The 26,154-nt window shown below is 33.7% G+C and overlaps 1 protein-coding gene across 2 annotated transcripts in view; it reads right to left on the reverse strand.

The window, feature by feature from the left end:
- The window catches only part of LOC145293039 (metal cation symporter ZIP14-like), a 107,567-nt gene extending 86,871 nt beyond the window's left edge, over nt 1–20,696 (reverse strand). Inside the window, exon 1 of one of the 2 annotated variants that reach the window (XM_080139343.1) lies at nt 19,837–20,550. In XM_080139343.1, the coding sequence (XP_079995469.1) occupies nt 19,837–20,544 (708 nt within the window). In that variant the 5' untranslated portion in view covers nt 20,545–20,550. Of the gene's footprint in view, nt 1–19,836 lie in introns of both variants that reach the window. The other variant, XM_080139342.1, reaches the window with a different exon arrangement.
- Nucleotides 20,697–26,154: the final 5,458 nt, after the last annotated feature.

Raw genomic sequence — 26,154 nt, forward strand, 5'->3', positions numbered from 1 at the left:
CAAGAGCCTGTTTATTTGGACTTGAAGACGGCCATATTGTAGTCAGCTTGAAAGCAGGTAAACGGAAGAGAGTTCCACAGGTGTGCATTTCTAAGAAAGAAGCTTTGTTCATGGAATCTACGTTTAGGTTTAGGCACAGATAAAGAGTGGGGGAAATTATTGATAGTGTTTTCAGCCAAACGAGTGTTTCTCATGAATGCTGGTGAGGAGGGGGACATAGATTGGAGCTCAGACGAGCACTTGCCATGAAAATAATAAAACAGAGACAGGCTCACAACGTCTCTTCTGTGAGAAAGAGGTTGCACGGAAGAGAAAGAGCATCCCCCACTAGGTGACGAAGTCTATTCTGAACTCTGTCAAGGCAAGATAAGGTCTTCCTAGCAGCTCCTGCCCAGATGTGACAGCAATACACCCTTACTCCCTCCTTGGACGTACCTGGCTCTTATCTAGGTAGAGTATTGCATCAGCAGGTAGATATCTACTGGATTGATAGAAGGATTCCACTATTTTTCCAGCAACCTTGGAAACATTTGATGTATGTATTCCATTTTAGATAAGGAGTAAAGGTCAAATCCAGAAGCTTGTCAAAACATGGCGCCTCCCCAAGATAAGAACCATTCATTTCCATTGATACCAGATGGGGATCAGAACGTTATCACGACACTATGAATTTATTAGGCAGTTATAAACAATATTGATGTATATTCACATTTTATCAATTAAGTTATCTCCCTTTATATTAAAATAAAAAGAGTTATGTTCTTTGTATTTCGTTCTTAGAATGATGTCCCTTGCTTGTTGCTGTGGATTATTGATAGAAAAACAAAGATGAAGGTCTAAAGAAACAATTGTGTGTCTATGATTGGAGTCACGTGGAGAATCTATTAATATGACTGAGATATACTTGAAATAAATATCAGGTTAATTTTTCTGTACATGGCCGTCTTATTACATGGGCATACATGCTTGACTTTATATCTTAGATAAGCAATCCTCAATCACAAAATCAGTGATAATCAATTCAATGCATGATTTTCAAGAAGAGGAATCTGTGGTAGGGTCATCCTTTTTTAAAATCATCCTTTTAGTTACTTCAATCGTTTATGACAATATAAAGTATCTCTTTATCATTTCGGAATCATTTGGTAGAAAATAAACCAAGAGCAAGAAGAATTTAACAATTGCATATTGTAATTGATACCATTTTTTAATAGAAATTGCTCCAGACAAGGCATAAAGCCACTTGATGTAAGGAGCTAAAAATAAGTACCATTTCATACTCAAAAACTAGCCAATGATAAATGTTATATGGACAGATTCCAATCTAGAAAACACAATTCTTTCTTTGTCAGAAAAGTCGCTCATGGAATGTGAGGACTAAAAGACCAAATAAGGGAAGCAAGAGTTAGTCCCACCATTGCCAACAGGGTGTGTCCAATGGGGTTAGAAGTTACTGTCTAATCTTAAAACTATGTGGTGATTTAGAGTTCAAATATTTGCCTAGTTCATCAACATGAAACTTATCCCTCTTCAACATGAACAGTAGTGGAACCTGGAAAACGATCTACTTTGAAATTCTCAAAAGATTAAAACAACCTGAAGAATGTGAGCAGTTACATCGATCAAAACACAGTAACAAAAACAATCAAGGTGAAGAGAATACCAGTCAGATCAATACAAGTTCTTTACATTTTTTAAACAAATTCCTTAATAGTAATTTTGTTTTTAAATGTTTAATTTTTTGGTTGTTGTATTAGAAGAGAATCTGTAAGGTTTCGGTCGATGCAACCTCCAACCTTTTTTAAGTGCATCTTGTTGAACTCTGGAATTTGGATAGAATTTGGAATGGAACCCTTTATTTACTTCACAAGGCTAGCATGCTTTTGTTCTGTCAGCCATGACTGGATAGAGATCGTAAGTTTTTTTTTGTTTTTTTTTTACATAGGCATCACCACTTATCAAGGCTAAGAGACCACTCGAGAATAAGGGTTAAAGAGTGTACAGTAGTCAATTGGACAATATAGTAATCGTTAGTAATAGAAATTTTGTAAGTTTGTTAAAGTGGAACGGTTTATCAAGAACTTGTTTACGTTGAACTTGAAGATAACCATATTGTAGTCAGCTGGAAAGCAAGCAAACGGAAGACAGTTCAACAGGCATGCAGTTAGAAAGAAGCTTTGTTCATGGAATCTACGTTTAGGTTTAGGCACAGATAAAGAGTGGGGGGAATTATGGATAATGTTTTCAGCGAGACAAATGTTTCTTGAGAAAGTTTGGCGAGGGGGGGACCATAGATTGGAGCTCAGTGGAGCACTTACCATGAAAATAACGATAAAGCAGAGACAAACTTGCAACATCTTTTCTGTGAGAAAGAGGTTGCAGGAAAGAGAAAAGGACATCCCCTATGAGGCTACAAAGTCTATTTTGAACTCTATCCAGGTAGAATAAGTTCTTTTTAGCAGCTCCTGCTCAGATGTGGCAACAGTACTCCATCCTTGGACGTACCTGGCTCTTATATAGATAGAGAATTGCATCAGCAGTGAGATATCTACTGGATCGATAGAAGGATCCCACCATTTTTCCAGCGGCCTTGGCAACAGATTTGATGTATGTGTTCCATTTCAGATCAGGAGTAAATTTTCAGTCACTCACACTCAGAATTGAACCTTCAATCTTCAGGAGAATATCACTTACAATTGATTTTTCTACCTGTGGCACAGATTTGAGGTGTTTGACTCTTAGCATTCTTAGGAGTCTGAGTCAGATTTTTGAATCTCTGAAGACTCAGATATTCTGATTATTGAAAGATTTTAAAATAAGGAATCATAGGTTAGGTTTATATTGAAAGACTTTAAAATAAGGAATCATAGGAAATATCAGAGAATTGAACTAATTTGCTTTTAAATTCAATAGCTTTTTAGTAAAAGTATGTTATTTCAAATTTAATCTACATACTAAAGGAGTTGAGAAGTTAGGGTTAGAAACATATATACAAAGGAAAACAAGACAACTTAGTCCATGTTTCAGATGAGGATTGATAATTTTTATTATTCAAACTACTGTTCTCATCTTGATAGCTATTTTCAAAATGCTTTGACCAATGTAAACTCTAACCATCTTTAGGTGTGCCTTGTCAACCTTTAAAATCTATAAAGAATTTTAAACAGAACCCTTTATTTAATTTATGAAGGTAAACAATTCTAATTCTGTCAGCCAGGAGTGGAAAGAATTTTAACTTTTATTCTTAGTTACTCGTAGTGAGGATTGAACCTTCAACCTCCTGAAGATTGTTACTCAGAATGTGCTGCAACGGATAAAGTATTAAGTGATAATCAGTTTTAAGTCTTCTGGAGGTTGAAGGTTCAATCCTCACTACAGGTAATACTAATTAAAAATACAAATTGCTTAAGGCGTTTATCTGTTCATAACTGATTGGGCAAAACAATCTATGCATGTTGATTAAAAGGTTCAGTTTGAAATTCTCTGTAGATTCAAGAGCTTGACACAATGCATGTGAAGAAGGTTGGCGGTTATATCAGCTGAAACATTGAAAATAACACCCAAGATGAGAACAGTAGTTTGAATAATCCAAATAATCAAACTTGGTCCATCTTCAATAAATCTCCATTTTGAAACTACGAATAGCAGAGAATGTTATTCAACAAATCATTTATTTTTAGGCTTTTTTTTTTATCATCGATGCTGGACCCCACCTCCAATGAATAGTGCTTCAGAATAAAAGTGACGTCATTTTTTTTTTAAACCCGATTCAAGATAAATGGAAACGATCACAAAATTTTCTCTTAATTGGATGTAATTCTTTGTAAGTAAACAGTTTATTTTAACTGGTTTCAAAATTTTAATTCATTACAAAAAATAAAAAATTTAAATTTATTTAATTCAAGAAATCTAGCAGTAATTAATGATTTCTGTCATGTTATTTTATTTATGATTTTCCATAAATTTTCTGATTGTCTTCACTTGTCCCAAATCGAATTCTTCCAAAATTAAAACCAAAGTGCCAACAAATAAATATTAAAAAATTGTCATGCATCAAATAGTGTAGTACCAGGTCCAATTCATAGAATGCCAAACATGGGGGCAGGAGGTAAAATGCATTTGAGAGAAAAGGGATAAATAAAGATCTGGATAGAGATAGATTAGTTTTGGCAGTCAATTTTTTAAAGCTGTCCAACATATGTCAGCATATAAAATGAAAATAACAATAATAATAATGAATGTGCCCACTTTCCTATTTCATCTTCACTGTAAAATGGACACTAATTTTATAACCGGTGTTGCTGAAATCTTTAATTTCAGTTAAAATAACATGCTACAAAAAAGTTCTAAATAAAGGGTTTAAGTTACACAAGCTATTGTAGCAGCAACAGTATATACACGTGGCTTAAGATTTTGAATGTTCGTTTTATAACATTACTAGCAGGCTGCCGGGCATTGCTCGGTTATAAAATATGTTTAAATATGATATTTTGATTAATGCAGATTTCATATTTATTATTATATTATATTGGACCCAATATATTGTAATGCTTTAAAAAGTTAAAAAATGATTTGTGTGCCACCACAGAGAATCGAAACCAAAACGTTTAGCTACGATTTACTTTTTCCTTTGATGTCAATGACTGTACTATGAAGACATGCTTACTGCAAAGCTAAAAACTAAAACAAACCAATAGCTATTACATTGCACATGCATATTCGTAATGCTGTCATTCGACCATCACCCGGCAGATTTCATTTTTTGAATTTTCACCGATTTTCCCCGGTTAAAACCCAAATATACAGTTTTGCATGTGTTCGAATATCCTATATATGTCTGTAGACCAAAAACTGACAGGAGTTAGGTAGGAAAATTTTTTAAAACAAAAATATATACGCATACAGAAACATATATATAGAAAGAGGTTTGTGTTTACTATAAGCTTTTTATGCAAGTATAAATCATGTAGAATATCTGCATTAATATAATTACACGTAACAATTAACTAAAGATGATCATCCCATAAGAAAACTGAAAAAACTAACAGGGAATTAATTAAAATTAGTGTTTAAAAAAATATGCAAATTAGCTAGATCTTTTGCAGATAAATGCAATTCAACGATCAATATATAACAAAGTTGTATTTTCTTTTTAAATAAATAGAAAAAAAGGGGTTTTAATATGAATATCAATACACACAAAAAAAAAAATAAATAAAAACAAAATTATGGGCGTATAGATTGCCGATTGGTTGCAGCAGTCTTCCTTTCTGGCTTGTCCAATCAAAGACTATCACTCAGGTGAGTTGACCATGTGACTGAGTTTATAAAAGGTTAAACCATGGCTATATTCTGATAGCCGTGGTTAAACCCACTACAATTCTCTTTTTCTGTTCCGGGCTCTTACCTAACAACACACTCCTTTGTTGGGGTGTAACTTTGCCCGGGTTCTTTGGCCCTCGGTCGACAAGAAAACAGACAAGTCAACATGGCTACCACCGCACGTGGACCTTAATGCAGTACACACACAAACTATTCTATTGTTCTACAAGATAGTCTCTAATCTTTCGTGACACACTTCTACTACCAACTTCAACACGTATCTATGAATTATCTCTTTCAACAGGTCTGTCTAATCTTTCATCAACGTCTCTACACAGGAACTCTTCCCACTACTAATTCATTTTATACAAGTCATACTAATGAAGATAATCAACAAAGTTGTTATTCAATGTTAGAATGAGACTTGTCTTCAATTCTAGAAAAATGTACGAAACTGAGTAATTTACAAAAATTATTTTCTTTATGATAATCATTCTCTAAACATGGTAATCAACAAAATTATGTACTTTTTAATCTTATATGTCTAGTCTTTAACCCAGACCTAGTTCACATAAAAATGGTCAAGAAGTGGGTGCTCATTCTACATTAAATTTATTAAAAAAGTGAAACCCAATACTAATTGGACTATTTTATTATTAATTTGCATACTGTTTTAATGTAATCAACAAGAAAAATATAATCTTAGTTTTATTTTTAGGTGAACTGAAAATTTACTTAAAAAAAAAAAAAAAAAAAAAAAAAAAAAATCACCCTTGGAATGACAGACATCTAAAGTGGTACAATTTCAATTCATGGGACCCAATTCCAACATGACAGCAATTAAAAAAAAAAATCTATATAAGATCATTATAAACAAACAGTCAAGTCAGGTTTCATTAATCCTAACCATTTTTTTTACCGTTATAATCTTTATTTACATTAAATAAATTCTTTATTTACTTGCCCCCATCATCAAGGGTAAAGTTAGACACGATATCAATTTTTATTGGGGGTAGTGATCCAACTTACCCCCAAAAGGAGTACTCTCAATTGAGAACAAATTTTTCAAGTTTAGTATGAGAACAGAAAAGATATTACACTTTGATCACAGCCCAAAGGCCAAACCAACTGAATCATTCAAAATATTTTTCCTTTCCTTCATAAATTGTTGTATGGCCGATATGTATGAATTGGTATTCTTAAACGGGTTATTGAAAAATGTTTTGTTTCTATTTTTACTAAAGTTTTTAGCTAAATATAAATGAATGTTGGTGGTACTTGACATAACATTCCTCACTAAAACACATTAAGTACAATTTTAATTTCGTGTTATGCAGACAAGTATCATTCCACAGCTGTTCAAGGCTGCCTATAACATCATAAGCTTAAACAAAATCAGTTCAGGTCTATTATGTTAAAAGTTAATAAAATAAAAATTATCACAAAAATAGCAAAAGTCATTTTGTTAATGGATTCTATCTTAAAGATGGATTTTCTACTTTTATTGAGTAAAAACGGAAAAATATTAACAAAAAACAAAAAAAAAACAAAACAAATAAAGCATGCATGAGTGCACAGTGAATGAGGCATAAAAAAAATGACTAAGTTCAGCATTCTCCTCCCCCTTTAGCCCCAAAAGTTTCCAGAGTATGTCAAATCCTGATTAAAATAAACAAACATTGCAATATGTTCTCTCATTTCAAAGTAAAATTGACTCAATTTTGTTTTAGATAAAAAAAAAAAAAAAAAAGAGGAAAATTCTGCATTTTTATCATCTTAAGCAAAAAGTTACTCCAATGGAGAATTAGCCATTTTTTTTTTTTTTTTTTTTTTTTTTTAATCAAAAAGCTTTTATTCAAGTATAAAATTTAATGTAAAAAAAAAAAAAAAAAATTGCCACTGGATAAAAAAAAAATTAAATTTCTTTATATTTTAACCCTTTTATCTGGAAAATGCTCAGTCACAAGCCAATAAAAATATGTACAGGGTGACCCCAAAAAAACAAAAAAAAACAAAAGAGGCCATCTAGAACATATGCTGTAGAACGGAGAAAAAAAAGAAAAAAAAAGGCCAAAGACCCGTGTTTTGATGTGATGTTTAGAATATAATAAACTAGTTATGACCAAAGTTTCATTTCATTCGGACAAAACAGTAAGAAACAGGACCTAATTAGAGCTGAGGCCCGTTTTTTATGGGTCACCCTGTATATTCTGAAAGAAAAGAATACGTTCTTCAATGTAAAAGTAAAAATCGCTTTGTGTAATTGAACAAATTTTTTTTTTTTTTTTTTTCTGGGGATAAAATGATCACAATAATGCAAAATCTTAAAAAATTTAATATTTCTATCGGCCATAATTTCTTAATGCTTAACCCAACAAAATCTATATATTAATATGACAGAACCATGAAAGATGCTAAAGGATAAACTGTTAGATGTAACATACCAGATTTGCGGGTAGATAGAAGAGCCCCCAAAGGATAAGGCAACATAGTAGTGAAATGAGGAAGTTTAGTAGTGCATCAAAGAAAAGCAGAAATGGAGGAGTAAGCAGATAAAATGTTTCATAAGGATGCATATCTGGATGTAAAGAGGGAAGCAAGAAGAACAATATACAAAGCTAAGAAGGAGGTTGAGAAAGTCAGATTTCCAGATATCCAACAAAGGTATGATCAAAAGAATGAAATATTCAGAATAGGTAAACAAATGGTAAAGACAACCATGGATATTGTTGGAGAGAAGTGCATTCAATAGCGTTAGCAACAAATGAACAGGATGAAATGTTATGGGGTCCAGGACATGAATAGCGTGATTAGTGTGGGATGTCGTTATTACAGAAATGTTAACCTGACTAAAACAACAAAGTCTTCTCTTTTGCACAGATCTTCATGTCCAGATTTAACCTCATTCTGAGGTCATCAAATCTAAGCCAGAGTCACATTACACACTCAGTCTATCATTCTCATGTCATTTCTCTCCACGCAACACATAACCTCAACCCTCAATGTCCAAGAAGTGTTTAGTTTCAGAACAGTTTCCGATGGTTTGTTGTTCTAAAGTCTTGAGAGGTAACTGGTTTGCAGTAGACAGAACAGTTTCTAGCTTTGTACTATTCTACACCTGATGCTGTAGTCTTTTTTGTAAAGACTCATCTTGTAGAAATAACATGTTTATCTTTTGGGAGAGGTACTACCGTATAGGTATCATTTTCGGTTAAGGCATCTATTTCTTTTTTCATGGCAATTTTCCATTCATCACAATGTTCTGAATTAATTGCTTTGTTAAAACTTTTTGGCACATTTTCCCTTGAATAGCAATAGTTGATTTGATAAGCTTTTATAGTGTCGACCATAAAAAAATCGGATCACCTTCTATTTCTTTTGGATATCTTTTGACTTTATCATCATCATGATAGATACTCTTGTCTCCGTCATTTTTATTGTCTTCGTTTGTTTTAATTATTTGAGGAAATATAATTTCATCTTCATATGACAGGATTTCGTCTGTAAAATTAAACATGTCTGTGAATTTTACAGATCGGATTCTTTTTATTTTATTTTTCTCTGGAAAAAAATACTAAATTGGCTGGACTGTTTTTATTGTATCCAAGAAATATACCTCTGTCGGCTTTAACATTCAATTTACTCTTTTTATCTATATATGCAAAGCAAATTGAACCAAATATATGCATTCTGCTTAAATCTGTTTTTTTTACCACAGAAAGATTCATATGGAGTTTTAGGTAGTGTTTTGTTAAAACACCTGTTGCATATATAGGCTGCCGCCATAAGTGCATACGTCCAGAGGTTTTTGGGGAGTTTTGATTCAATGAGTAGGCATCTTGCCATTTCAAAAAGTGTCCACCACGCTCTTTCAGCAGTCCAGTTTTGGTGTGGCGATCTAGGAGCTGATTTTTCATGCTTGATATGATGGTTAATTAGTAAAAGTTCAAAGTCTTTATTGGTGAATTGCCTACCGTTGTCTGAGCGAATACACTTGACTTCACCGTAGGGAGCCATGTCGGTTAAGTATATTTTAGTTGCTAGCAGGGTATCAGATTTGTTCTTTAAAAAGCAAACCATTATTAAACCTGAATGGTCATCTATGAAATTCAACACATATCTATAATGTTCTCTGGCCATCGGTTCAAGTCACAATGCACCATTGATAGGATTTTTTTGGCCTTCTTGTCTGGTATCTTGCTTTGATAGTTTGTCATTTTCCCTTGCGTACAGACGTCGCAGTTGAAGTTTTTTGATGTTTGTATTTTCATTCCATCAACTACAGTCAGCAACTTCTTGATATCAGGAATATTGCAATGTCCAAGAATTTTATGTCATGTCTGTAGATCATGACGGTTTTTTTTTTCGATGGGACTACGCTATTTAAATAATATAGTCTTCCATTTTCTTTAATGTCGAATACAGTTCCATTCAGGTATACCAGTTTTGATTTATTGGGGCTAAAGTTTATATTTGCACCTTGTTTAGTAACAGCTTGTACAGAAAACATATTTTGTTTAAATTTTGGGATTAGAAGAGCGTTTTCTAGAATACAGAAACATAGTTCACCTTTATTGTTCCTTAGCGAGATTTTAGCATTGCCTCTTTTCAAAACAGTATCATTTACTCGACTCCCGTCAGCTAGTTCTACAAAATGATTTTGTGGCTTAAAGTAGGGATCAAAATTGATAATCACATGTGCCGTGGCCCCACAATCGACAAGAAAATTATTATTGTTTGTTGAAGCATTAAACGTACACGAAAATAAAAATGTATGTTCGCTAACAGAGCTCTCCATATTTTTAATGGAGTCGCCATTTTGAGTCCTGTATCTACATTGGAAACTCTTGTGATTAAGTCGTCCACAATTATAGCAAATAATTTTTGTACTTTTCTTAGGAGAAAAATTGTTTTTGGCAAAGTTGCGGTTTTTATTCCTGGCATGGGTATAATTTAATTTTGGTGTTTTATGTGTATATTTTTAAATTTCATGATATTTGTAGATTCGTTTTTTCTGTGATCATTTTTTCAGTTTCCTCGTAACTTCTTAGTGCTACCTTGAATTGGCTAAAAGTCATGGGTTTTTCTTTCTGTGTTATCACGGTAGTAAATGGCTTGAAATCACTCAGTAATCCCTTAAGGACCATGTAAAGTAACAGACTGTCACTTATAACTTCACCAGACATTTTTAAAGAATTTGCAGTCGTCTCGGCTCTTATAATATAATCAGTAATAGTTTCGGCTTCCATTTGTTTTAGAAAGGTCAGTTCAGTATATAAAGAAATAATTTTGGGTTTTCCTTTCGATAAATAATGCTCTCTCAATATGTTCAATGCTTTGCAGCCATCGTCCAAGGCTTCTCTCATTACTAGTGATAGACTTTGGTCATCCAAACACTGTATTAATTCTGCAAAGACAGGTGTGCTCTTTTCAATGAAATCGGGATCGTTTCTGTTTCAGGTTGCGTTTGAAGTACTTTGTGTAACTTTTGGATTCGTAGATATCCTAGAAATTTAACTTGCCACAATTCGAATTTTGATTCGGATCCATCGAAACAAAGATGCACGCTGAGCCCATAACCTCTAGAAGTGTAAGCCATGTTTAGTTTCAGAACAGTTTCCGATGGTTCATTAGGAGACTGGTTTGCAGTTAACAGTTCAACAGAGCAAAAGATTCTTACTGTGTCGAGACGGAAAAAACATGCGAAATTGCTACAGAAAAGGTTTAATATTTATCGAGCAATTCTGATTTCTGATTGGTTGGTAGCAGAACGTGAATTAATTTGATTCGTCAGTTCCTAGCAGCATTGTTTATAAATAAAATCGCTCAACTGTGTGGGATCATACCCCATTATGAATCAAAAATATTGCAACAACTTCCATACATCATCACACTGCATACACATACTTGATAGACCTTTCTCTTGGTTGACAGTGATAATGCTTTGCTTTGGTAAATAAAAATTCTCTGAACTTACCCCATTCACCCCTAATGCTTGCAATCAGACCAATTCCTCCATTTGCTCCAATGGTATCACTAAGGAAACAAATGACTGAACAACTTTAACAGTCTTGCCATGCAAATACAATTTCTCAACATCTGAGTTATCACCCCTCACCATTGTTTTCCACTTCTTGCATGCAAAATGGTTATTTTTCAATTTACCTGTAATTCCACATCACTTATCTCCAATGCTTACAAGTACCACAAACTGAGCTTTCTGTGGACTTTCTAGGACAACAAAACAACCACTGAGCATCTCATAAGTCATGAGAGCATTCACTCTCGGACCTTTTACCATGCAGATCTTCAATTGTTTTGCAAGCAAGCATTAAAATCATCAACATCTTTTCTCCAACAACTTGTTCTTAACTCCCAATGCTTCTATGACAGATAAAAAGCAATGGACTCAGTACAGATCCCTATTGGACTCCTACTTTAGAATTAAAACTGTCACTATATATTCTAACATAATTGCTTGAACAAACTTCATCAACCACTTGTCTACCATTAGTTTATACAATGTCAATTAAATATCAAATACATTTATCTCACATGTTAAAGACAAATGCAAGAGGAACATAATAAAATATATGTTAAAGGGGATAAAAAAAAATCATGTACATAGTTACTGTTGAAAGAATCTATGGGTAATTATCCAAAACACAATGAATTAGACTTGAATTCACAGAAGAAACAATCTATAGAAATGTATAGACGATTTACTTTAATGATACCCTAGAATCGTTCTCATTCTAACTTGTTTACCGTTAGATATTTTATTTGCAGGTCACAACGATAGTTCTGATAAATATTTAACCAACCATGGCATCCTGACGTACATAGCTAACCAAATGGTCAGCAAACAGAACTTTTTCTTTTGCAAACAATTATATATTTTTCTTGATTGCCCAGTGCAATGTTTGCAATTTAGTTTGGTTTATTTTTTAATTATTCATTTTTTTAGGGAGGGAGGGAGGGGGGGGGTAAAATGGAGGATAGAGATGAATAAATTTGATTTTTACTCATTGTTTTTTTTTTTGTTTTTTTTTTTGAATGGGAGATGAGGTTTGGATCTAGTGTCAGGCTAGAGTTAGTGGTAGTGTTTATTTTTGAGTTGAGGGGTGGACTGCAAATGAAGTGCCGAGGTTGATAAATTGGGATTAGGCCTGAAGTGAAAGAAGGATGGTGGTGTAGTGGTGTTCCAAAATCAAGTACAAATCAGAAATCTAAGAAAATGATAAAAAGGTCTGATTTTCCAAATATTTGACTACACAATTTGTCTGCATGTCGTAAGTTCTGTAATTCTTCGGTGAAACTTGAGAATCTCTGTTAAATTCTTAAATAACTAATTTGCATTTGTGCTCAAAATAATATATATAATCTGAAATTCGGGGATTAATTGATGATACTCGCAAGAGTTCAATAACAAAAATGCAATGTCGCTTTGCTATTAAACGTCCGATTCGGTTAAGCAAGTTTAAAAAAAATGTGTTTTTCTTGGATTCATGTTTTAATATGATTAATATAATTGTATTTATTTTGAAAATGAAATTTGGTACTTATCCAGAACCTGACCAAACTTCGCGTCAGCATGTTCCAGCAGGTTACGGTAAGATGTCGGAAGATGCAAATGCAATGCAATTAGCCGATCAACTGTCAGCAGACGGCAAGATTCAATGAAACCGTGAAAGTCATTGAATTGCAACAAGATTGTTTTTTTTTTAGTCGAAAAATGAATTACAGCACACTGTGTACAGTAAAAAAAAAGAAAAAAAAAAAAGAAAAAAAAAAAAGAAAAAAAAAAAGAAAAAAAAAAAGAAAAAAAAAAGGACCTAGAAAGATTTTCGAAAATAAATAACAAAACATTTTAAATTACCCCCTCCCAAAGAATTTAGGGTAAATTTTCAGATTAGGTCCACCTCCACAATTTTCTTTTAAATGACGACTTCTATAGGTTTTCGGCCATGCTGAATACGAAAATCGCCTTGAAATTTTGCAGAAATAATTAGTTATCGAGATATAAAAAGTTGTATTATGCATTGTATTATTTGGCGGCCATCTTTGTTACGCGCGTAGATTTGTTTATGGAGCGCGCGCACGCGCGTAAAAACGATGCCTGCCAAAGAATACAATGCATAATACAACTTTTTATATCTCGATAACTACTTATTTCTGCAAAATTTCAATGCGATTTCCGTATTCAGCATAGTCGAAAATTTATAAAAGTCGTCATTTAAAAGAAAATTGCGGAGGTGGACCTAATCTAAAAAAAATACCGAATTTAGCGAAAACAAAACAAAAAACTTGTTAAAACACTGAACTTTCTTCGAAAAAAAAAAAAAAAATAAATAATCTATCTATATATATCTATAAAAGTGAACGTGTCTGTCTGTGCGTGTATGTGTGTAACTGTATCTGTGTCTACATTTCCCTACGCAATAACGCTGTCAATTTTAAGTCTACAGACTCGAAATTTGATATACAGGGTACTGAGATTTGGAAAAATCGATGTGATCGGTCTTCGGCCAGAAATTTGGCGATTAAGGGGTCAAAGTTCAACGATTTGACCTTTGAAAACTACCAAACTCCTCCGAAAATTTTTCGGTCTAAACACTTGAAATTTTAGATATAGGTTCATTGGGCATGCATCTAACTTAATAATTTGAGCCCAAAACAATAAATTTTAAGGGGTCATAATAGGGGTCAAAGTTAAAAAAATTGACCACTTTTTTTTTTTTGCTCAACGTACATCTCAAGACCGGGCACCCATAGTAATTATATATATATATATATATATATATATATATATATATATATATTAGTGTATTTAGGCAGCAACTGGCAGCATTCCTTCATTCAGGCAAATAGAGATACCTTGCTTGATTCTTTTTTTCATTTTTTCGATCTTTCGTAAGATTTTTTTAACTTCAAGATGAAAAAAAAGAATCATTAAGCAAGGTATCTCTGTTTTTAATGTTTGCCTGAATATATATATAATTTTTTTTACAGTTGTTTCCACGTTTTATATACTTTTCTTGAAAAAAAAAAAGTTATATAATTACAATTAGAGTAACTATTTCCTTGATTTACAGTTTTGTTTTTAGTGTTTTGAGTTAATCTCAATGGTGATGCTAACAGTTATTGCGTGGCTTTTTCCAGCTGCCTACGTAACTATGTCGGAAGATGCCGATACGAAGTTGGGTCGGTTCAGGTTCTGGAATATACCTAAAATGTTATCGAAGGTTCAGAATAGAATTATTACGCCAGTAAACAAGAACATCCCCTCCCTCGCCTTTATTTTTCTTGTTGACATGACCTATTGTGGCCTTCATAAAGGTCGCGGCCGACGCGGCCCTATACGATCATTACGTAAATCAGGTAAACAACACTTGTTGGATTTGGGAAAAATCCAACATGAATCTACGTTTAGATGATTGTGAAATGGTTATATATATATATATATATATATATATATATATATATATATATATATACACATACACACACACACACACTTTAAGATTTTTCAGGATTCCTATTTACAATGCCTCCCCACGGGACAGACGCCATCGTCGTTTTTTTAACGTGGAGAAAAGGAACAAAAATTAAAAATTGTCTCAGTCGTGAAGCATTTCTCCACTGAGAAAACAATAAATTGAAGTGCCGTATCTGAAGAACAGATACTACACTTTGATCTTGGCCAGAAGGCATGCCGTTCGGCACACTTTAAAAACAACTTTAAAAGAAAATCAATATTAATAATAAAAAAAAAAATCAGTATTAAAAAAAAATCAATAAAATGAATGAATCGGACTAAAATAAATACAGATACTGTATTATCTTATCTATTCCGAATTCGTAGTTAGTTGTGGTTGATTAGCCATCAGTTAACCGTTTCTCTTAAACGACCATAAACAACATTTTAATCGTAATTTTAAAGGCTTCAAATTGATATAAATTTTTGTACACCAAAAAGAATTAAATTTCAAGAAATAGAGTTTTTAAATTTGAATTACTTTATCGTTTTTTCAGTAATCACATAAAAATTACATTTTTATCATTTTTTGGTACTCATGTAGAGAGTGATCCGCTCATCTGTGCTGAAATAATAACGTTATTATTTAAAAAGCCATTCTTAACATGGGGAGGGAAGGGTGTTTTGTACCTGTTCTGTACTTTAACCTTACAATTGAATAAAAAAAACATAAAATTTTAATTAAACGTGGCAATACTATTTTAAAAAATAGCGTGGATCACTCTCTACACGAGCACCTATTTTTTTTTTAATGCGTTTAACTTATTTTAAAGCGTTTTAAGCAAAATTAGTGTCAAGTTTGTTGAGTTAGAACGAACAAGAAATGGTGGTTTTGTTATGGCCATTTGAACCCTCGATAATCGCTCAAAAATCGAAAATTAAACAAAAATATCAGTAGAGCATTACATTTTCGCCCGATTGGTGACACTTATTGGATGGGTTTCTACCTATATTTTGTTCAATTTTGTATTCACTTGCTTCTCCATGAGTAAAAAGTGACGCGTGTGTGCGTGTGTGGAAGCTCTTCCAAAAGGGGCACTCTGGCAGTAGGCAAAAATACAAATTGCCTTAGTATAGAAGAGTTTCCCCTATATTGACTAAGGACAAATTAACATTAAATTTGCATCAGAACAGATACTACACTTGGATTTCAGCGTTAAGGCCAGATACCTTATTTTAGCGATTATCGAGGGTCCAAGACTATAACAAAACCGCTATTTTTTTCCGTTTTAATAACAGACTTGACACTACTTTTGTTTCAAAGTTAATAAACGCTTAAAATTAAGCACAACCTTATCCAGGTAAATAGGAGAGTAACTTATTTGGCCTTTGGTAACATTTATTTGTGGTGTTTATTCTTTTTTCGCCTTTTTTGTGCTTTGTATCATCATATCTTATCGCAATAGAAATTAACCCATCGCATGGCGGTGCTGTTTGCCTCCTTATGATCTTGGTTTGAGCAATTAGGACCAAATCGGCAGTTTTCCCTAAGGTGGTGCATCGTTTGTACCTCTCCACATGGGCATAAAGGTGAGGTGTCTAGACCCCACTTGTGGAGATTGTCTTTTGTTTTGCCTACTTTGGCTCTGGCTCTATTTAGAGTCACCCAGTTTTTTCTACCAAGCTTTGAACCCTGGGGGAGTGTTTCTAAGAAACACTGTTTCTTTTGGATCTGGTAGGGCTTCATTTTTATTCCTACTGTTATAGTCTCACCATCGTTCCATCCTATAAGAGGCAGCTTGCCTGGGATCGATTTCCTTTATATTGATGAAGCTACTGCGAGATTTTAGTCTTTGTCTCACTGATTGGTGGCCAAACAGTGAGTGCCTGTGGTCGTTAAGCTGCTTGTACCGTTCTATTCTGGTGATGACTTCTCGCCTGATATGTAGTGGTGGAATACCAGTTAGGCAGTATAGAGCTGGCAAGGGAGTTGGTCTTAGGGCACCAGTTATGGTCCGGTATGCCTTGTTCAGTTCTACATCAATTTTATGGGCATGGCATAATCTTGCCCATACTGGGGCACAATACTCCGCTGTGGAATGGAACAGTGAGAGAGCTGTTTGCCTCAGTGTTTTTGGGGTCGGCACCCCAATTGCTGGTGGCAAGCTTACTGAGAAGGCTGTTTCGTGATGACAGTTTGCCTTTCAATTTGGTAATGTGTTTTCTAAAAGAGAGTGTTCTGTCCAGAGTTACCCTCAGGTAGACTGGGAAAGGTTCATGTGTAAGCATGTTGTCATTACACATGACTCTTAGTCTCCGATTTGCTTGCTGATTATTAAAATGAAAGGCGCAAACCTGGGTCTTGTTTGGGTTTGCATTTAAGTACCACTTTTTGTAGTACCTAGAGAGAGTGGCTAGGGCATCAGAAAGTCTTTCTTCTATGATGTCAAAACTATTTGTCTGGGTGACGATGGGTCATCGGCATATATATATATCTTTATAAATTTGGGTATTGTGGTTGGTCGTTAGTGTAGATATTGAATAGGGTTGGAGCCAAAACTGAACCTTGAGGGATGCCATTGTTTTGGATAAACCATCTACTCTTTTTTCCATCCATCTCAACATGGAAACGCCGCTTACTAAGTAGACATTCAATTATGCTCACCAATGCTGAGTTTTGTATCATTTGGGCTACTTTTAGTATGAGTGCCCTTGGTTGACAGACCAAAAAATAACAGGCACTGTGTTTGTAGACCTTACAGCAGCCTATGTGCTTTGTAGAAAATTCACCAGTTCAGATGTGGCAACAATACTACATGCATGGGCGAATGGTGGATTTATAGTGATAAAGAATACTGTCAGGTATAATTTTCTAGCACAGTAGAGAGAGAGCCCACTTTCTTTGCAGCAACCTAAGCAATGTTTTCAATATATTTGATTTAATTTATGTTGTCTGAATATTAAGCAAAGAAGTTTGAACAAAAAAGCTCCCAGGTACTGTTTTATTAGTTCGAAAAGATGGTTACATCGGTTAAAACGTTAGTAATCAAATGCAAATGTCAGAATAAGGTTTCCAACGGTATTTTGTGTGCTTAAGCGGTACCTGCCCAAAATCTTGCTTATTTTGGGTGATTACACGCGAGAAAACAGCGGAATAAAGATGCTTATTCAAATCGATACTTAGAAAAAGCATTATGCATTGTTGTACGAGTACGACGACACGTCCGTACTCGTTACAAAACGAAGATATATTCCAAAAATCACGCATATCGATCAAGTAGTTTTTTTTTTTTTTTTTTTTACCTAAGAATTTTTACGACATGGCCCCAGCATATTATAAACACCCCAACTTCATGTTAAGAACGGCTTTCGGAATAAACACCCCCCCCCCAACCTCGAAAGTCGTTCTTAACATCGGGAGGTTTAGAGGTGTTTATTCCGAAAGCCGTTCTTAACATGGGTGATTTGGGGGTGTTTATACTACGCTGGCTGGGTCGTCATAAAAAAAAAAAAAAAAACTCAGATTTTATGATTAAACGAGTCGTATTTTCGATGATGAAATTCGATTAAATAAATGGTATACCAAACAAATAAAGGGGAGACAACTCAAATTGACGTGTCGGAATAAAAAAAATCGGTAAAACTATACAAACACCGTGACAGCGAATTCCTACCCCTAACCCTAACCCTAATCCTAACCCTAATCCTAACGCTGTCACGGTGTTTGTATAATAATACCAAAAAATCAGCCTCATGTTCAATACAGTTTAGTAGTAGTTAGTAGTAGTTAGTACAAAAATAATGTTTTTGACATGAAGTTGAGCGTAAAAAAACAAAAAAAAAAAACATCATTTTGCACCAACCTAATTAACATCGCTAAAAGTTTACTTGGAAGCGAAGTAGACTTGTTTATCGCGCGAACATGCGACTAAAAACATGACCGCCAGAGAATTACAGTGCATGCATAATACAGGTCTTTATATCTCAATAACTACTTGCCTCTTCAAAATTTAAATGAGATTTTCGTATTCAGCATAGTCGAAAACCTACCAAAGTCGTCATTTTAAAGAAAATTGTAGAAGTGGGCCTAATTAAAAAAAAAAAAAACAACAAAATAAAACGATTTTTCTGTATTTTTAATTTTTTTTTTTTTTTTGGCACTCATGCCGGGCAAATCCCGGGCATGAGTACCAATAACCATAGGGCGTGAGTCATGCCCTATGGTTATTGATTCGTGCAGAAATAACGTTTTTATTTAAAAAGCCATTCTTAACATGGGGAGGGATGGGGGTTTTGTACCTATTCTGTACTTTAACCTTACAATTGAATAAAAAAAAAGGTACATAAAACTTTAATTAAACTTGGAAATACAATTTAAAAAATAGCGCGGATCGCTAAGTGCATTAGCACTTTTTTTTTAAAATATATTTTACTTTTAATTGCTGTCATCAGGGCCAGCTTGAATAAACACCAAAAAGAAAAAAAATCCAAAAAACTTTCCATCAACCCTAACAAGAACGGTAGGTACTCGCTCCATTATTTAGGGAGCGGTTACTTTATTAAAAATAATAAGAGTGGTTGCGCCCTTTCCCACTATCTGCACCTTAAAATAACCGGAATAATCTAAATGATCAATTCTCGGGTATGTTTTACTGTCGACAGTGCTTCGAAAAAGTGGTCACAAAATCAAAACATACTAAACAAATGTTACCAAAGGCAAGATAAGTTACTCTTGTACCCAACTGGGTAGGTTTTTAGTGTTTTTACTAAAATGTAAAATGTTTAATCGATTCGAAAAACAAGCGTTTTCAAAGAGTACACAAGAAAAAGTGGTAAAACTATACAAACACCGTGACAGCGAATTAACCCTAACCCCTAACCCTAACCCTAACGCTGTCACGGTGTTTGTATAATAATACCGAAAAAGTGACCACAGTAAAACATACCCCAATTCTCTAATAAAAAAGTTGAACAATTTCCATTGTTGTATTTGATTAATAGTAAATAAAAGAAACAAAAATATTTTTTCTCCTTACCTTATTCAGCTGACACGATAAATACTGGTTGAGATGCAAATTTTGCTCGTTTTCGACGTCTGCTTCCACGCTATAATTCAAGTCAGTAGTAGCGTTTTTTCTGGAAACGGTGCCGCTTAGAAATCTTTGTGTACACAAAGAATGAAACTGACTATTAATTCCATCATGATTGTGTTCTTCTGAAATCTTCTGGTTTTCATCACTGCCTTGCTGTCTAAAAATGTGAACTACCTTTTCCATCATCTCTGAGAGTTGGTCTTTCCCTATGGAGCCGTTTGTACCAAATTCTCCCATTAAAGTATCCAGATAGCCGGTCGTGAGATTCTGTCCGAAAACAGTGGACATAGGACTTCGTTTTAAATTTGATAAACTAAAAAAGACGGAAGATATTTGTTGTGGGGCAACATCAGTATAATTATTGTTGTGAGGAGACTGTAGTGATGATGATGACGGTGATACAGGTGCTTTTGGGGTTGTTGTAGTAGCCGTGACAACTAAAGGAAAACAAGTGAACGTCACCGAAATTAATGATAATACTAATGTTATCGAACAAGAAGAAAAAGAAAATAACTGGGGACTTTTCATCATGTTTTGGGGCCGACTTTTCTTGTTCCAACACCCACTATGACGAGAAAAGGATCCACGTAACGCATTACAAGACGCGCACCCTGGGTGATAGGGCCGCTCGATACCGCTCGTCAAACACATGAGGACCGAAACAAAACTTTTTTTTGTTTGTTTTGTTAAATAAAAAAAATGATTAACAGAAGATTTTGGGTGTTTCTTTCTGCGGTAACTGATAAATAAATATATAATGTAAAAAAAAAAATAAAATAAAATAAATAACTTAGTCGACCTTTTTTTTTGCGTGTTCGAAAAGAACGAGATGAGGTTACTAAGAGAAACGCTTCAAAATGCTGCTCCTGCTGCTGCTACGGTAATTTTGTGTTCTCGCGAGATTCGACGTGGCTTCGTTAATTTGTATTATTTTACCTTTCTCCATGCTTTCGTGTTTTTTGAACCGTGATATGTTTTTTTTGTTCTTTTTTTTTTTTTGCGCTTCTACACTATTGGGACGAAATTTCGAAAATCGTAATACTGAATTTAATCTGAATACAATGGTATCTACGTATACCTCGTATTTTAAGATAATTATATAAAAAATTACGAAAATCGACAAGGTAGAAAATTATTGGCTGACGTACACGAGTGAGGCCTCTATAGCGAAATACGCATCGGCTCCGATGTTGTACGCAGCGTCGCACAGCGCGTTTCAATGATCGTTCATTTATCTGGAAAAAAAAAGGAAAGAATTTTGGCGTGTGTAGCCTTTTTTATGGCTTGAACTTAACGCTTTTTACATTATTTTGTTGATTTTATTTTTATTTTGGTACTCCTTGGACGTTGAGTTCCATGGCGACCAGCAGAAAAATTTAATGGGTAAAAAACTACAACAGAACACCGAATAAAATTTGTTTTTTTATAGGTTTTCGGGGTCGCTGACAACGAATCTGGGGTTTGTATTACTGTACACATAGATTCGAAAAAGTTGTCAAAAAACAAATATATAACAAATAAATTTTATCAAAGGCAAGATAAGTTACTTTTCTACCTAACTGGATATATTTTTTGTGTTTTTATTCAATGTAACATGTTTATTCAGCTCGAAAACCATACAGTGTTTACCGATGTATTGGAACATTCAAGATGGCGTCTTATTCTCTCTTTAACACGGTAAGTGTAGGAAAAGATGTTATAAATAAAAAACCGGATAAAATACTGTTAAAAACTCGCTCAATATATGTTACCGTGACATAGGTTGACATATATTCGGCGGGTTTTTAATAGTATTTTGTATAGTTTTTTATTTATAACACCTTTTTCCATACTTACGGTGTTAAAGAGGGTGTGAGAGACGCCATCTTGAATTTTCGAATACATCGGTAAACACTGTATGCTTTTCGAGCTGAATAAATATGTTACATTGAATAAAAACACAAAAAATATATCCAGTTTGGCAGAAAAGTAACTTATCTTGCCTTTGATAACATTTATTTGTTATATATTTGTTTTTTTGACAACTTTTTCGAATCTATGTGTACAGTAATACAAACCCCGAATGGGATATTCAAAATCGTCGCAAATTTACCGTTTGTTTGGTATTAACCCCTGAACCCTCGCATTATTTTGTGCCAACTCCAACTCCACTGCAATCGTTTATGCTATTCTTACATTGATGCGTTCGCACATCGCAGAAGAATTTTTTAGCAGACATTTAAAATATGAAGAAAGTTTTCAAAAACAAAATGTGGTTCATTTTTCTGTGTTACGTAGTTTTTGATGCTTTTTTAATTGATTTAAAAAATTAAATTTTCACGAGCGGTCTACACAAGCATTTTTATTTTTCGGTTTTTTTTTTCGGTTTTTTTTTTCGTTTTTTTTTTTTTTTCAATTATAAAACTTGTACAACATTTAATAGGTGCTTCTGCAGTTTAATTTACCGTTTTTCCGTAAGTAAAGCGCCGACATACACCGAGCAGAAGAACTCCATCGTTCTACCCCCCCCCCCAATGTAAACAGAATTTATGTGAAAAATTAAACAGTTCTTCTGCTCGGTGTATGTCGGCGCGGCGCGTTACTTACGGAAAAACGGTAAATTAAACTGCAGAAGCAAAGAAAGCACTAGGTGTATCAGAATTTTTGTAGGAATTTTTGACACCCCCAACACGAAACTGTGAATAAAATATAAAAAACTCGTAATTTCTCTTTTAAAAGTGGGTTGTTTATTTTCTTTATGGATTATACTTCCAAAGTAAACTATTAAAGTTGTTTTAAAAGTAATAGAAATTTTTTTTTTTTTAAACAGTAATGAATTTTACGAACTCAATATTTTTCAATTTTTAAACTTTAAAAATCTATAAAAAAATTTTCTATTGATTCTATTTTTACGATATTTTCAAGGTCAATGTGAAATTTTATGCCATTTCCAATAAACCGAATATAATATTTTAGACAAACGTTTTTTTTTTTATTCACGCCCCCCCCCCATTTTTCAAGTGTCTATTAAAAAGTAAATAATTAATTTACTCACCAAAGTTTTATATATCACAAATTGAAGAAAAAAGGTCAATAAATAATATATTCAAATTAAAAAAAAAAAAAGTAGTGTTTTTTAGAAATTTACCTGTAAAGTTCAAAGTTATAGAAGAAGGAACAGAACAGCTTCTATAAAACTTCTTTTTTTTTTAACCACGTTGTTTGTTTTTTTTTTTTTAATGAAACCTTGGTCCTTACTCCTTTAATTGAAAAAAAAATTAGGTCTTGAATTACATTTTTCGAGTAGTTATAATCTTGGAAAGACAGGGGGTCGAATAATTCACGCCTCCCATTTTGAAATGTCTATTAAAAAGTAAATAATTAATTTACTCACCAAAGTGCTATATATCACAAATTGAAGAGAAAAGGTCAATTAATAATATATTCAAATTTAAAACAAAAAAAAAAAGTAGTGTTTTTTAGAAATTTACCTATAAAGTCCGAAGTTTAAAACCTTAAAAAAAAAAAAAAAAAACACGTTGTTAGTTTTTTTCTTTTTTTTTTTTAATGAAACCTTGGTCCTTGCTCCTTTTAATTGAAAAAAAAATAGTGCTTGAATTACATTTTTCGAGGAGTTATAAGCTTGGAGAGATGGGTGGAATTATTCACTATTTTGCACGAAATTTCTGACACACCTACAGAAGCACCTGTTAAATATTGTAGGAGTTTTATAATTGAACCCCCTCCCCTCCCTAAAAAATAAAAAACGAAAAATAAAAATGCTTGAAATGCGTGAAAACTTAATTTTTTAGATCAATTAAAAAAACATCAAAAACTACGTAACACAGAAAAATGAACCACATTTTGTTTTTGAAAACTTTCCTGTTATTTCAAATGTCTGATAAAAACTTCTTCCGCGATGTGGCAAGTCACCTTACTACGCGCGTCCATGCGCGAACGCATCATGTAAGAATAGCATAAACGATGGCGATGAGTTGGCACAAAATATTGCGAGGGTTCAAGGGTTAATACCATACAAACGGTAAATTTGCAACGGGCTTGAATATCAGATTCGTTGTCAGCGACCCTGAAAACCTTTAAAAAAACAAATTTTATTCGTCTGCGTTCTGCTGTAGTTAAAGTAAACATTTACTCATTAAATTTTTATGCTGGTCGCCATGGAACTCAACGCCCAAGGAGTACCTTTATTTTTTTTTTGCTAGAGATTATAGTTATTTTATTTTTGAATAAAAACAATCATTAAAAAAAAACAGTCGTGTTCTCGTCGAGTTGTTTTTTTTTTTTTTTTCAAGAAATAAAAAGTACTCATCACTTATTGATCTGTGCTGAAATAATATTTAGAAAGCCATTCTTAACATGGAGACGGGAGGGTGTTCTGTACTTTCACCTAACAATTTTACAAAAACAGATATCGGCCAATTTTCCTATTAATAATTACCTATTACTATAATCTCCCCCCCCCCCCAAATATGCAGCAAATAAAAAGCAGGTACTCCTTGGGCGTTGAGTTCCATGACGACCAACAGAAAAATTGGTGCTAGTGCACTTACTGACCTGCGCTATTTTTTAAATCGTATTTCCAAGTTTAATTAAAGTTTTATGATATGTTTTTTTTTTTTAGTCAATTGTAAGGTTAAAGTACAGAATAGATACAAAACACCCTCCCCTCCTCATGTTAAGAATGGCTTTTTAAATAATAATGTTATTTCAGCACGGATCAATAACTGCATTAGTACCGAAAAATTTAATAGGTAAATGTCAGAAATTTCTTCCTTACACACCCAATTTCCTCCCTGCAGATAGCAAATGAAATTCCACAAACAAAAGCCATACCTTTAAAACTCAAATTTTATTCAAGATGTATCAGTAAATGAAAGTTCTTTGGTTCACAGTAAGTCCTTGCAAAAACAGTGGTTGAATTTGCTATCCATACGTAATGGAGCCTTTAGTTATGATTTCTCTGTGGGAATGTTAGTTCGGGATTTCCTGAGAAGGATGTCCATGTTGTACATGGTGAACACGGCGTGAATGATAGGCGCCCAATACGTGCATATATGGGACCACATAGTCTCTGAAAGAAATAGGAATAATTTCCTATAATCAAATATATCATGCCGAACAATGCAGAAAATCCTCCTTGGGTAGAATAAGTTCAGCAATTATGTTGTCTCTGTATTTAGAGAAATGTCCTTCGTTCACTCACTGCATGGTGTCCAATGAAGGTAAAATCCTGGCACTCTATAACAGAGCACCGCTGTGTGAGTCTTTTACTGTTCTGTGTTCATTGTTCAGACTGAACAATAACCGCACATGTATACAAAATTAGCGCCAAACTAGCGCATTCAAATTGAACCAATCAACGACTGTCTAGCAAATCATGTTAGGCGGCAAACAAAATGGCGTTGTTATGGAATTTCTCACACACACTGCCAAGAAGGAGAGGAAAAAGTAATGGATAATTATTACTTTTTTCCCAATACAAGTTTATTAATAAAACGGATAAACAACGACTAACAAGTTAATCCAATAAACATAAGTCTTAACTTCGACAATTTTATAATTACAATTTTTTTTTTATTCAATTAAATTTATTAATCTAATATGATTATTTTTGAAAATTCAAATTGAGATTCAAAATTATAATTTTAATTCAGTTAACTTCTTCATATTACACTGCCAAGGAGGAGAGGAAAAAGTAATGGATAATCATTACTTTTTCACAATACAAGTTAATTACAAGTTTAATTCAATAAAAAAAATTTAATATTAATATATGTGTGCCATTGTCTGTTGTCAATCTTCAGTATAAACTTCAACTTTCCATGCATCCAGACATTAGCTAATTTCCACTATATGGACCGACCTAAGGAGCCCCATCCTTACAATTAGGACAAAACCACTACCCTTAGGTATCTTTATGATCAACTCCTACGCAGCTAAAATGGTATCAGCTGTCACAAGAATCGCAGCACACTATTGGTGATGTTCCATCATTCGGAACAGAACAGGTTGGACAGAAAAAGGGACCTCCTTCTTCTATAAACTCAGTTGATGCAATATCATCGTTACCTTTAATTTCCAAGGGCACAAGGTTTTTTAAGGAATGGACCTGTTCGCACCCATCCTTAAGAACAACTGCGGAACGAACATTATTGTCGTTTCCAGGAATTAATATGATTATTTTACCCAGATTCCAGAATTGTCTGGTTTTGTTGGGGGTCTTAATAAGTACTATCTCTCCAACAGATAACTTGGGGGCAC

The sequence above is a fragment of the Euprymna scolopes genome, chromosome 14 (assembly GCF_053919585.1).
Source record: "Euprymna scolopes isolate OS-2025 chromosome 14, ASM5391958v1, whole genome shotgun sequence".
In the NCBI taxonomy this organism is placed as follows: domain Eukaryota; kingdom Metazoa; phylum Mollusca; class Cephalopoda; order Sepiida; family Sepiolidae; genus Euprymna; species Euprymna scolopes.